Raw genomic sequence first — 14,552 nt, 5'->3', positions numbered from 1 at the left:
AAAAGCTAGGGGGAGAAGACAAACATTTGTGCCAGCTATTTTATCTCCCTGGTCTTAAAACAATTCTCTCTTCTGGCAAAGGAGGAAAAGGAGGCTCAGAAACAAAACAAAACAAAACAAAACAAAACAAAACACACTGACTTCCCCAAATTCACATAGCTAGAAGCAGAGCTGGGATCTGGAGCGTGGAGTTTCTCCCCACCAGCTGCTAACTAACTAACCTCTTTCTTTCTGGACTTTTCTTTCTTCTTCACCTTGGGATCACCACAATTTTCTCCCCTTTAGGAAGGAGAGTCTGCTCCACCCCTTTTACTTTTTTCCTTGGTCACATGATCCTTCCCATTCAGTGCTTGATGGGCCTGTTTCCCCCTAGGGTCTGAGTACCGAGGGACCCTAGGTGACGGCCAGGGGGCATATTTGCATATGAAATGGGTACCTCCAGGGGAAATCAAAGATCTTTTCAAAGGAAGGAAGTGCTCAGGAGAGTCTTTGGCTAAGGGTTTGAGAGTAAGGCTCAGATGCATCCCTGTAGATAACTACTCTCTCCATCTTCTTTAAAGTTTGCCAGATTTTCAGATGGAGCAAAACTGAAGTACTGACCATTATACCTCCTGTTCATCTGCTTATTACCTCATGGGGCAGGAGGGCAGCAGTCATTTTCCGCACGTGTAAGAGGCCAGCCACTTGCTAGTCTCTGCTTCCAAGGTTTCGCCTGGCTACAGGCTGGGGTTTTCTAGCAAACTCCTGGGAGAGGAAACCAGCTCTAGGAATAAGGGAGCCTCTTGAGTTTACATAACTTTCTGAGCCCTGGACCCAGATTGAGAACGTGTTGATTCTGGCCGCTAGTGGGACAGCCAGCTGTAGCGGAAGAGTTGGCTCAAAAACTCTGTTCCTGTAGGGGAGAGTGTGACTGCCTTTGCTTTTCTCTACTCCAGTTTTAGGCTCTCTTCTTGCTTCTCCCTTATTAAAGTCCTGACCTTTTAACTCCCTACCCCCATTTCTGATGACAGACCCCTGACTCCAACTTAAGGGTCCTTGACATCTCACCGTCCAAATCGGTTTGTGTATTGTTCATTCCACCTCCAAAATAATGAGCCTTCTCGGGGCGCCTGGGTGGCCCAGTCGCTAAAGCATCCGACTTCGGCTCAGCCTGGAAGCTTGCTTCAGATTCTGGGAGCTTGCTTCAGATTCTGGGAGCTTGCTTCAGATTCTGTCTCCCTCTCTCTCTGCCCCTCCCCCACCCATGCTCTGTCTCTCTCTCTCAAAAATAGACATTAAAAAAAAAAAAAAAAAGATGAGGCTTTCCTCTTATCCCTGCAGTCACTGTCCTAATTAAGCATACCTGTGCCTTTTACTTGTTACAACTGCCTCTTACTGTCTCTTTCCCTGGAGTCTGTAAGTCAACATATTAGAGTTCCTTAACTTCTGAGGACTCCCCATTCTCACCACTCAAGGCCTTTATGTCCTGCCTCCTGCTGACTCCCCTGTCAGCCTGTACTCTAGCCATACTAATCACACTCATCTATCAGTTATCAGACTGACTTTCAAGTATGTTGGTCTTGCGTATGCTGTCCCTTCTACCTGCCTTGTATTTTATTTCCTTTCCTTCTTCACCTCCACCTTGTGACCATGCTTCAAAGCTCAATTCAAATTCTTTCTCAACCTGTTTCCAAAGAGGTTTAGTTGTTCCCTTCCTCTTTATGCAATGTGGTCACTATTTCTATAATAGTCTGTCTAGATTATGAGCCCATTTGAAGGGCTTCATTATCTGTCTCCAAAGTCCATTGGAAGCTTGGTACAGAACAGGTGCTCAGGTTTGCTTAATCAGCAAATAAATGCTCCTAACAGGTTTAGAAGAGGGTAACACCAAGAAGTCATTCACATCCAGCTCCCCTTATGCCTTTGAGTCCTCTCAATCTCAAGATTCTCCCCCTACCAATAGATCTATGGCTTCCCCAAAGTTTGCCTATATATATATATATATATATATATATATATATATATATATATATATATTTTGTTGTTGTTCTCCTTAGACATTCTTTAGTGCGTGTGTGTGACGGAATGGCCTTTGGTTTGGCCCAGGCATGCTCCTTCACTCTGTAGCAAATCCTTCATTCAGAGGGTCTGGTTCTCCTCTATTCCTTTCCTGAGTTCATAGTGGTGATCTGCAGGCTTCACAAGGATGTTGTTATGGCCAGCACATAGTAGGTGCTCATTAAAGATATGCTATGTGAACATGTGAATGATTCCTTCCCTGCTGGGGTGCAATAGAACACTCAGTAGACAAAGATGCTGCTGCCTCCTAGCCATGGCTGTGGGCAAGTCACTTCACATCTCTGAGCTTCAGATTCTTTACCTTTAAAGTGGGGATAATAATGCCTACACTTCACAAGGATATAAAGGAGATGTATGTGACTAGTACAGAACCTAACAAAAAGTTCAACATATTCATTCTCGGTCTCCATCCGTCAAGCCTGAAGAAGTCTCAAGTTCCTGGTCATCATCCTTCTGCTATCTTAGTCTGGTATCTAGACCAAAATGACCTCTGCCTAGGGTCCCCTGTATTGTCCAGGAGGCAGTGTGGAGAGGAAACAACCTAGGTTTGAATTCTGACACCAGCACTTCTGAGCTGTGTGAATTTGGACCTGTCTGCCTACTTGTGAAAGGAACATAACGTCACTTACCTCATAGGGCTGCTGTGAGGATTCAATGAAATGAGTGTAAAGTGAATTAGATGACACCCCAAATCTGATGACTGTTATGACTTGCCTGGTGAACAGAAGTGCTGATGTGTGTTCCTGAAAACCATGCCTGTGATTGTGCTGCCCTCCTGTGGACAGAGGGCACACAGCCCAGCAAAGGGACCACCCATCCTCACACACACCCGACCAAGGGCTTGGTGGGAGAAATCCCATCACACACAAGGCACTTTTCTTCTTTGCTAGGGAGCTCATGCTTTATTCTGAAATATTTAGGGAACATCTAAACCAGAACTTCTTAGAATTAATGTGGTTGTTAGAGTCCAGATCAGTTGACTCAATAGGTCTGGGGTAGAGACAAAATCTTTAATAAGCTTCCAGATGATACCGATGCTACTGGTCCCCAGATCACTCTGAGTAAAGGTCTTAAGTACAATATAGCAGTGACATGACAGGAACTATTTATTAAATGCTTAATTTACCCTGTGCCAGTTACTGAGAGAGCCAGGTAACCTATATTAAGTTACATAGTCTTCAAGACTGTGAGGTAGGTACTGCTGATCATTTTTCAGAGGAGGAAACTGCAGCACAAAGAAAGTACGTGGCTGGGGCGCCTGGGTGGCGCAGTCGGTTAAGCGTCCGACTTCAGCCAGGTCACGATCTCGCGGTCCGTGAGTTTGAGCCCCGCGTCAGGCTCTGGGCTGATGGCTCGGAGCCTGGAGCCTGTTTCCGATTCTGTGTCTCCCTCTCTCTGCCCCTCCCCCGTTCATGCTCTGTCTCTCTCTGTCCCAAAAATAAATAAAAAACGTTGAAAAAATTTAAAAAAAGAAAGTACGTGGCTATCTCACACAGCCTGTAAGGGGAGGGCCTTGGGTTCTAATTTAGACAGTCTGGCTCTAAAGCCTAATAGAAAGAAGACTCCCGAGAGTGTGTAGAGGATGACCAAGGGAGAGACTATGGTAAGAAACCAGCAAGGGTACTGAGTGAGCTAGCTGACAGATGAGGCCTAAGCTATGGCAGGGGCTGTGGGATGGAAAACAGGAGACAGAAAAGAGCATGGGTATGGGTTTGGTGGGAAGCCAGATATGGGTATAAGAGGGAGTCATCTAGAGAGCTCTGCGTGTCTAGTTTGGACAATGGAGAGATGGTGGTACCTACCACTTACAGAGCAAGGGAACATGGAAGGAAGAACAAGTTTTAGGGGGAAGGTGAGTTTGGTTTCAGGAATGGTTAATATGAGTGGCTTTTTGGTCATCTGGGAGAGATAGAAGGAGGAAGACAGATCTAAGTATCTAGAGCTCAGGATATGATCTGGGTTGTGGACAAAGTTCTGGTATTGGCTGATGTGAAGCCATGAGTGCCTGAACTCATGTGAACAGTGCACAAACTGTCCTGTTCTGGGCCAAAGCTGACCATGCAAATAACTGGAAGAATGGGACTGGAATCTGGGTCTCCCTGGCTGCAGTAGAGGCTGGCTCTGCCCATTCCACTGGGATTCTGGATGTGGGGAGGCAGAGCATATGATGCTGATGGGCTTCAGGAAAGGGGTTTCTAGAGCCCTATGGTGACTAAATCCAACAAACTGCCCCCTGCCCCCAGATCAACAGAAATAAGGACAACCCCATGGAGAAAGACAAGATCAATAAACATTGGGAGATATTTATTTTCTTTAAACAAGGTCATAAATAACAAAGAAACAAAGTAGGTCCCAGACTCTGGACCGTGCAGCAGGACAGGGATAGGAAGTTGTTGGGTGGAAAGGTGGAGGGGGTTACGCATCACCTAAGACAGTCACAGAAAAGATGGGCTGCAGGAGACTGCCCCTTCCTGCCCTTGGAAATGGCGTGCCTGGGCAGTAGGGGGAGGCCGCAGTGCTGTGATGAGGCAGCCGGAAGAGGGCAAAGATTGAGGATGCTGGGCTGTACTGTTTCTATGAAGAGTGACATGGAAACCACAAATGGTGAAGATAAGCTGTGGGTCTAGAAGAGGCAAGCGGGCACTCTGCAAACCTCCAGGGACCAGTTATGAAAATGGTTAAATTTGATTCTTAAAAACAACTCCACAGGCTTTGGCCTATGGCTTTGTGCATGGGCTGTATTTAACCTGGGTTGTTCTGTGGCAGGTGAGGGCTCAAGAGGCCCCTGGAGCAGCCTGGCCTCAGCCCAGGGCAGGTGCCCAGACATGTGGGAGAGGGACAGTGGGCTCTCCCCAGATGGGAGGCCATGTGCTTGGACTGGCTGGACCTGATTTTCAGGCTGGTTTCTTGTGATGCTATCCAACACCCCTCCCCATTCCTAAGGATGGGATCCTGGCCTCTCTGGGTCTTCCAAGCCTGGAAGAGTAAGACTGGGATAAAAAGGTACCTGACTGGTATTTTATTTGAAAGGAAATATAAGGACCACCCTGTGCATGGTCCATCCCATGAGGTAGGGCAGGACCATACCAAGAACAATCTTAAGGAATGGAGGTCCCTGAGCCTGGGGAGACATTTGGACCCAGGTGCATTGCCTAATACCAGGAATAGGGGCCCAGGGTGGCAGTTCTGATGGAGGCTTCACCCTAGGCAAGGTAGGAAGAACAGGCAGGGGTTACCCCTGAACAGGGAAGGGGTGGGAGCTGGGGAGCCTTGGACTAAGTTGGTCGAGGTTGGTCAAAGGCCCTGGAAAACAATGCTTTTGGCAGGAATACACAAAAGGGTTTGTACATCTGGGGATGCCCGTCTAGAGGGAGCCGGTGTCACATGGTCGGGCGGGATGGTGAGGAGGAGACAGCGGCATCACAGTGGCCTCTGGTGCGATGTATTTACAACAGAGCTCAGTGTTGGGGGAGGGACGGATAGCAGGTTACTAACAGCCAGGAAACACACTGTGAAGAATGGAAAGAGAAGGAAAACAAATATGACCATTACTAGTTTTCTCCTGCTCACACTGTCTCCTCCAGAAAGCCCAGGACTTCATGATCACAAGGCCGCTGCAGATTGTCCGACCTCCCCACAGCCCCATCTAGGTCTAGACACAGGGTCTGTGAAGTGGTGATATGACCAAAGCTCCAAATGGTCCAGGGGCCCCAGACACTATTATTATCAAGAAAAACTAAGTCTTTACTTTTGATTCCTGGGATCCATCAATAGTTAGTTGCTTGAGGGGTGGTTTCGCATAAAGGAGTCACTTGTACCAGGCTCCTGTCATCATTTCCAATGCCGACCCTGCCCTGTGATCCTCACTTCCCAGGCCCTGGCATTTAGAGTTTTCTAATGCAGAAGCGATTTCTTTTCTTCAACATTTCTTCTTCAAATTCCTAAAGGTAGGGAACCAGTTCCCCTGGACTCTCACCAAAATTAGGACTTTCCAACTGGCAGGTATGACTCATTGGGTTTGTGGGCTGAGAATCAGGGACATTCTGTAGCACAGATCAGGAGTTCCCTAAGGTGGGGGCCCAGTCTGTGTGGTTTGTGTAATCATGCCTCTCTTACTCCTCCTCCTTGACAGAGTCTAACTATGTCTCCCTAATCAGATGAAGACCTTCCTAGGGTGAGAGGCACCCTTTTCCCTTTAAACCAGTGGTTCTCAACTGTTAGTGATTTTGTCTTCCTTGAGACATTTGGTAAAACCTAAAGACATTTTTCCTTGCCATAACTTTGAGTGTGTATGTTGGAGTGCTACTGGCTTCTAGTGCGTTAGAGGCTAGGGATGCTGTCAAACATCCTACAATGCACAAGACAGGCCCCCAAATGTCAATAGTACTGAGGTTGAAAACCCAGCTCTGGATCTCTATACAGCTTCCATGGCTTGCCCAGCCTTCCTCAGCAGCAGGGCAGGAGATGGCATACAGAACTTACCTAAGAGCTTGGAAAAAGACGGATTCCTACCCCAGCCTCCTCAGACAAGGGGCACCTCAAGAAGTGGGGGGATTTCTTTAAGAAGTCAGGTGGAGTAGGGACTAGGCATAATTTAATCTCATCTCTGCAACAACCCACTGGACCAAAGCACACAGAAACAATCAACCATGGCTTAACAAAAACACACATACTTGGTTCCATGTTGAGGAGGAAGAAGAAAGGCATGGTGACTCAAACTGGGCAGGGGTAAGGTAGAGATATTTACAACATTACAAATATCTTTTTGCTGTGGTTGGCCAGCACTGCTGGGCTCTTTAAACCTGTGTTACTTCCTTACCACTGGAATCCACCGATGGGCTCTGCAAACCTGTGCCGGATCAGGAAAGTGGCAACAGCTTCAGCTACCTGGAAAAGGGAGAGATATTCTAGGCTATGTGACATTAACAGTGGGGATCACCTTTGGAGGTCCTGTATGCTTTTTTGGGAAGGTTAGGCTCTATAGTGGACTCATGGGACCTGCTGGATTTGAAATCTAAAGGATCTGAGTCCTGGCAGGGCCAGGGAGACTCTTCCCCACTGTCCTTGCCAGGGATAGCTCCAGAGAAGTCAAGGGGAATGATGTGAAGGCTTATTTATCCCTGAGAATTACAAAGCATCTTATTCCCATAGGAGGAGTACATATTAACTACTAACTATGCCTATAGTTTAGGAGGCAGTTTCTACCCCAATTTTCCCTTTTTACACCTGGCTTTTGGGGAAAAGAGAGAAGCAGAGCTCAAGATCTTAACCAGAGTGACCTGGGATGAAGCGGCAAGGTGTCAGTGGCTCCTCAGCACATACACAGAAAGCTAAGACCATAAGCAGCTGCCAGGGAGAGGTTTGGGGAGATGGTGCAAGTTGTATCTGCATAGGCCCCACAAAAGCTGCTGAGGGCAACACAGGCTAACTCAAGGGTTTGTACTATTTTCTGTGAGAGCCAAGGTTACTCTCACAGCTGTCCTTCGACAGTCACAGAGCATCAGACTCACCTTGTCGGGGGCATCCTCATGGACTGCGTGGCCACACTGGGGTAGGACCTGCATCTGGAACTTTCCTGGAGAGGAAACAAATCCAGGTGATCTCAGGGACTAAAATGATCCCTTCCTGGGGCGCCTGGGTGGCTCAGTCAGTTAAGCATCTGACTCTTGGTTTTGGCTCAGGTCATGATCTCACAGTTCGTGAGTATGAGCCCACATCAGGCTTTGCACTGACAGTGTGAAGCCTGCTTGGGATTCTCTCTTTCCCTCTTCCTCTCTCCCCTCCCACACTTTGTTTTTCAAAAAAACAAAAAAACAAAAAAAAAACAAAAAAAAACCCATAAATAAAATGGCCCTTTTCTTACCAGCTCTGCAGTCTCACAGGCTACACTAGGAGTTCAGAACCTCCCTAACTACTACCCTCCCCAACAGTCTGGACCCAATCACCAAGGTTTGAGGAGAATGTAATCTTAGGCAAATGATTTTCCCTTCATTTTTTCCTTTGGCACACATTTACTTTGGGCCAGACACACAGGAAGAAACAGTTCCTGTTTTCAGGGGATTTATAGTCTTGTAAGGAAACACAAAAAACAAAATTTTAATGTAGCATGTGGTTCCTATGATAAAAGAGTACACGGAACTGGAAAAACATAGGAAAGGAGGCTTCACAATCAAATAAGGATATAGGAAGTCTTCCCACACAGAGTGGGGGGGGGGGGGGGGGGGGCGTTGGAAGCCTATACAAAGGAAAGGAGGATGAAATGGCATTTGCTCCCGGAAATAAAAAGGTTGACATGGAGCTCATGAGAGTTAACAATGAGGCTGGAGAGGAGAGCAAGGACCATACCATTAAAGGTTTTGTAAGCTATGTTAAGGATTTTGAAATTTATTATAACAAGAATAAGTTTCCATTTGAGTGCTTAACTATATGCCAGACTATACTAACCACTTTCTCACACTTGTAGAACATTGTAAGCTCACCATTAATGTGATAGCTATTAAGAGTGAACCAAGATAACTGATAAAGCAAGATCCCAAAGCAGACCAAAGGATATGGGACCTAAGTAGAACAGACTCTCAGAGCCTAAGTGGCTCTATTACAAAATAAGGCAACATGCTCTGAAGTCCTCTGGTCATCACATTCTAGGATTCTTACTCCAATTACACAGTGCTTTAAAATTTTTTCAAAATACTCTTCTATCCATTTTTTAAGTTGATTCTCAATCTACCCTATAAAACTGAACAGGACAAACACTGAAATTCTTTTCTGAGATAATGAAACTAATACCACGGTTAGTCATTTGTCCAAGTCTGCTTATTTAATCAATAGAGGAACTAAGACTGTTCCATTCAGTAAGGCCCAACTTATGCCCATCCTCTTGCTGTAGTCTGCCCCTGGGTGCTCCAGCCTAGTCCAGCCTAATCTCCTCCCTCTTGTATCTCCTAAGGTACTACTACTAACACATATGGATCCAAACAGAGCAGCTTGTGCCCCTCTTGTTTTGTAAGCTTATATTTTATATGCCACTGGTGGCTTGCCTTCCCAAGAGTATTCCATTTCTGTAAAACAGAGCCTAATATCATTACTTGCTCTATATTCCTAATAGAGCCCAACACAGGGCAAGACATTGAGTAACTGTTTAGTAAGTCTTAATGAGTAACTGAGCCAATGACCTGGTAACACAACTCCAATCACCCTGGGCTTGATGTGTAGGATGCATTTTTTTTTGTTCCTACATACTAACAACATTGTACCTGGTAAATAAAATAACGATCATGGGTAATCCTCACAATTATTCTATGAAGTGGGCATATTTCCAAACGCTTCCCTCTAATTTTACAGATAAAGAACCTTATGTTTAGACAGCATAAAGTATTTACCCAAGTAGTATCATGAACGAATGCTAGGTTTCTAGGAATCTATAACTAACTTAGCAGGTTTAAACACAATGCTGGGAAGGCTGTGGTTTGGATCTATGCCAACTTGGCCACTTCCCTTTGTTTTATGGGATGTCCCTCACTTCAGCCATTTACTTTCTATACTCATGGGATGCTTTGAAAGAGAAAGTAGTCTTGGCATAATCCTTACTTACTGGGGAAATAGCAGGAAATCATGAGTACTTCCTGAATATAATGAAGCCATCATTTGTCAGACTTAACTTCACACACATTTTCTCAGTTAAATACCAAACAAATGTATTAAGATATAGCATTATTTCCATTTTACAGATGAAGAAACTTGGGATTAAAGAAGTTAGCAATTCATTCAACCGCAACACTAGTAACAGTGACTCACCACCCAGGACTGTCTGATTTCAAGGCTGGTGATCAATAATGGTTTCTTTCAAATGCTATTCAGTCCAGATCAACTGCTTTCAGATAGTCTCAGGGGCCATATCTGATTCTTCTGTCTGTCCAGCATTACACATAGGTCTTAGATAGAAAGACTGCTTAGGAAAGATTTGCTTGAATTGAATTTAAGGAAAGATGTCTAAGCTCAAAATTACCAACATCAGTGCCATAAAACTCACACAGTCCCAGTCCATGGTCTTGCTCCAGGCTTTAGGCTACTTCAGGTAGAGGAAGGGTAGGGGAGAAGTGCCTGGGTCCAGGATGTAATAATCATTCAGGAGCCTTTGAACAACTATTGTGAGGGAATATAGTCCCTTTTACTGTGGAGAGCTTAAGGACAGCTAAAAGAACAATTTGAGCCCATGAACATCCAAGTAGAGATGTCCAACAGGTTTGATATATGGGCCAGGTCTACAGCTCAGGAGAGAGGTATGAGTTGGACGTTTAGATTTGGGAGTTATCAGGGTATAAACAGAAGCCATGAGATTGCCCAGAGAGAGTAAGCAGAAAAAAAAGAAGGTCAAGAACAGAATCTGGTTAAGAGTGAAAATTTGGCCTTAGAGTTAGCACCTCTTCTTCCCATACCTGAAAAGATGTCAATGCCTATTGACTTCACCTTTACCAAACTTTTCATCTATACTAAAGCAAGAGCCTCCACAAAACTGGTCCCACAGCCTCCACTTCCATCTGGCCAACACACCTGGACCTGAACACAATATGTCACTTTTCTACTCATTATACCTCATGATCCCTGTGAAGCTGCCATCAACTTTCTCATTTTATAGACTGAGAAATTTTATACTCATTTTATAGGGTGGTAAAATGAGTAGGAAAGAAGCAGTACTCAAAGTCAGTTCTCCCAACCTCAGAGTCTTTGCTTTTACCACCTCACCAGGCTATCTTCTAAACACAGTTTACATCTTTATGCATTCCATTATCCTGGATCTTTTCCTTTCCTATGAATTCCAACAATGATAAAAATACTGATCAGTAGGGGAGCCTGGGTGGCTCAGTCAGTTAAGCCTCTGACTTTGGCTCAGGTCATGATCTTGTGGTTCACAAGTTTGAGCCCTGAGTCGGGCTCTGTGCTGACAGCTCAGAGCCTGGAGCCTTCAGATTCCTTGTCTCCCTCTCTCTCTGCCCCTTCCCTGCTCACGCTCTGTTTCTATCAAAAATAAATTAAAACATTAAAAAAAAAATTTTTTTTAATTAAAAAAAAAAATTTAGGGGCGCCTGGGTGGCGCAGTCGGTTAAGCGTCCGACTTCAGCCAGGTCACGATCTCGCGGTCCGTGAGTTCGAGCCCCGCGTCAGGCTCTGGGCTGATGGCTCGGAGCCTGGAGCCTGTTTCCGATTCTGTGTCTCCCTCTCTCTCTGCCCCTCCCCCGTTCATGCTCTGTCTCTCTCTGTCCCAAAAAAAAAAAAAAAAAAAAAAAAAAAAAAATTTAAATTTAAAAAAATTTTTAAAAATTAAAAAAATACTGATAAGTATTCAGAATATCTCCTTTCACAATATTATATATTTATAGGGTACTTTATGGTTTATATTGCTCTCTGCAAAAACACATTCTCATTTTAATCCTTACAACTCTGAGATGTAAATGGTAATTAAGTCCCATTTTTAGATGGCAAAAAAAAAAAAAAAAAATGAAGCTCAGAAAAGGGAAATATTTGCCTATAATCAAATAGTGGGTCAGGAATGGATGTTGATGTCAAGTTTCAGGTAACTCAAAGCTCATTAATTTCCACATGACTATGTCCCTTTCTCTGCCCTCAGAGAAAGACCTGGAGACAAAATTTCTTGATGACTTACCTTGCATTTGGCCAATAGTCAGATCCTTATCCAATCTATCAACACCTAGAACAAAATAGGAGAATCCGGAAGTAGCTTACTAGAAAAGGCTGTGCGAAACAGGTTTTGCTATTCAAGTAGGAAAAACTGCTACAAAGTTGTAAACATGATGACATTACCAACTCGTGGTAATGCCAATCCCAACTCCTGGAGGGTATATGCTCACCACATGAAGCTTTCCAGAATGAGGTTCCCTTGCAATCTTTTTGCTCATTTAAACTGGTTTCTGAAAACAGGGTTTTACTTTAAAAATTTTCATTATACTCAGAATATCTTTATACCACTCTAGAAGGCCTTGGGCTTAACCAGGGATTGAAGGCAAGCCAGAATTAAGCTATCCCAGATGAATGCTTATGCTTAGTTAGGTTTAGGGATTTGGTATGGAGAGGAGAAAAGCACAAATGAGTGAGGATGGGACTTCACTTTGGAAGTCACTACCCATTTGATGAGTAGTTTTAACAAGGACATATTCAGATGATGATATACCTACGCTGCTATGGACTGAACTGTGTCCTCCTCCCCCCAATTCGTACGTTGAAGCCCTAATCCACAATGTGACCACATTTGGAGATATGGAAATAATTAGGGTCAAAATGAAGAAGTAATTAAGGTTAAATGGGGTCATTTGGGTAGGGCCTTCATACGACAGGATTAATATTCTTTTAAGAATAAACACCAGGGAGCTTACTCTCACTGTCTTCTGCCATATAAGGACATAGTGAGAAAGCAGTTGTCTGCAAGCCAGTAAGAAAGCTCCCACCAGAACTTGACTGTGCTGGTACCCTGATCTCAGACTTCTTCCAGAACTGTGAGAAAATAAATTCACTGTTTAAGCACCCAATCTATAATATTTTGTTATGGCAGCCTGAGCTAATACATACACATACACACTTACCAGCCAAGAGCAGCAATTTAGGAATAGGACAACTAAGAAAGAGATTGGATAAGCCTCGGAACCAGCCATCCCAGTATTTTTCTGTTTTCGCCAGTTCAATTCTCCAAGTGTACGGATGGTCTTTCTTGGTCTGGAGGAATAAGAGCAAGTTCTGAGTCTCTGAGGGCAACCCCTGGAGGAACAGGATAATAACTAGGTCCCTGGGAAAATGAAAGGGAAGGAAACTAGCACTTATTAAGGGCCTACTATGTCCCAGACATTCTCACATACACTTAACCAATTATAACAGTCTTGTGATATAGGTTATTGCTGTAATTCCCATGTTTAAATAACCAGAAGTTTACTTTTTACTTCTATTAATTTCAGTGAACTTAGGAAACTTTCTTAAAGTCACAAAGCTAGTAAATGGTAGAGCCAAGACTGAGCTTCTCTTATATCCATTTGGCGAAAAGAACATATCCATCAAAAGAATAATTACATGGGAATGCAAGCTGGTCAGACACTCTGAAAAACAGTATGGAGGTTCCTCAAAAAACTAAAAATAGAACTATCCTACGACCCAGCAATTGCACTACTAGGCATTTATCCACGGGATACAGGTGTGCTGTTTCAAAGGGACACATGCATCCCCATGTTTATAGCAGCACTATCAACAATAGACAAAGTATGGAAAGAGCCCAAATGTCCATCGATGGATGAATGGATAAAGAAAACATGGTATATATATACAATGGAGTATCACTCGGCAATCAAAAAGAATGAAATCCTGCCACTTGCAACTACGTGGATGGAACTGGAGGGTATTATGCTAAGTGATATTAGTCAGAGAAAGACAAATCATATGACTTCACTCATATGAAGACTTTAAGAGACAAAAGAGATGAACATAAGGGAAGGGAAACAAAAATAATATAAAAACAGGGAGGGGGACAAAACAGAAGAGACTCCTAAATATGGAGAACAAACTGAGGGTTGCTGGAGGGGTTGTGGGAGGGGGGATGGGCTAAATGGGTAAGGGGCATTAAGGAATCGACTCCTGAAATCATTGTTTCACTATATGCTAATTTGGATGTAAATTTTAAAAAATAAAAAATAAAATTAAAAAAATTTTAAAAAAGGATAATTACAAAAAGCACAGTGCAGTATGAAAAAAATGCTGATGATATACTATTAAGAGAAAGAAGCAGAGTATAACATGTCATCTAAGTGAGCATTACTACCGGAAAAATGTGGTACATAGAGAGAAGGAACTGGAAGGAAAAAGGGAAAATACGTTGATTTGTTAGTAGAACATTTTTTCTTATATTTTGATTAATAATAATGATATAATGTCCCCGCCATAGTTATCTGAAAAAGGAAACCTGACTCAAATATTACAAAATATATCTGTTAATATAGGGGAAGGGAAGGAAAAATAAGATAAATACAGAGAGGAAGACTCTTAAATACAGAGAACAAACAGGATTGCTGGAAAGGAGGTGGGTGGGGAGATGGGTTAAATGGGTGATGTGCATTAAGGAGGGAACTTTTCAAGATGAGCAATGGGTGTCATAGGTAAGAGATGAATCACTGGGTTCTACTCCTAAAGCCAAGACTACACTGTATGTTAACTAGAATTAAAAAAATATCTATATCTATATCTATATCTGTATCTATATCTATATCTATATCTTAAATCCCGATATATAGTAGACAGGCACAAAGTATGCACTCATCAAATACAAGCTGAAGAAATAAATGATTCTCTATACTTTTCTGGATCACTGAAAATTTGACATATTATAATTGAAATAAACAATTGGGATACCACAGTAACCACAATATGAAAACCTAGAAGTGAACATGAGACAGCAACATACTGTGTTAGAGATCATTAGATGATTAAGATGTCCATACCAC

At 43.4% G+C, this 14,552-nt stretch overlaps 1 protein-coding gene across 3 annotated transcripts in view; it reads right to left on the bottom strand.

The window, feature by feature from the left end:
• Positions 1-4,341: 4,341 nt before the first annotated feature.
• The window catches only part of PPME1 (protein phosphatase methylesterase 1), an 89,244-nt gene continuing 79,033 nt past the window's right edge, over positions 4,342-14,552 (bottom strand). For all 3 annotated transcript variants that reach the window (XM_081790326.1, XM_081790328.1, XM_081790327.1), the window contains 5 exons: positions 12,654-12,783; positions 11,720-11,764; positions 7,569-7,633; positions 6,878-6,945; positions 4,342-5,567 (listed from right to left, as the gene is read on the bottom strand). In XM_081790326.1, the coding sequence (XP_081646452.1) occupies positions 5,549-5,567; positions 6,878-6,945; positions 7,569-7,633; positions 11,720-11,764; positions 12,654-12,783 (327 nt within the window). In that variant the 3' untranslated portion in view covers positions 4,342-5,548. The remainder of the gene's footprint in view (positions 5,568-6,877; positions 6,946-7,568; positions 7,634-11,719; positions 11,765-12,653; positions 12,784-14,552) is intronic.

Source organism: Panthera onca, chromosome D1 (assembly GCF_046562875.1).
Source record: "Panthera onca isolate mPanOnc1 chromosome D1, mPanOnc1 haplotype 2, whole genome shotgun sequence".
NCBI classification, from domain to species: domain Eukaryota; kingdom Metazoa; phylum Chordata; class Mammalia; order Carnivora; family Felidae; genus Panthera; species Panthera onca.
Note: the sequence above shows the minus strand (reverse complement) of the source record. Positions and strands in the feature narration are given on the sequence as shown.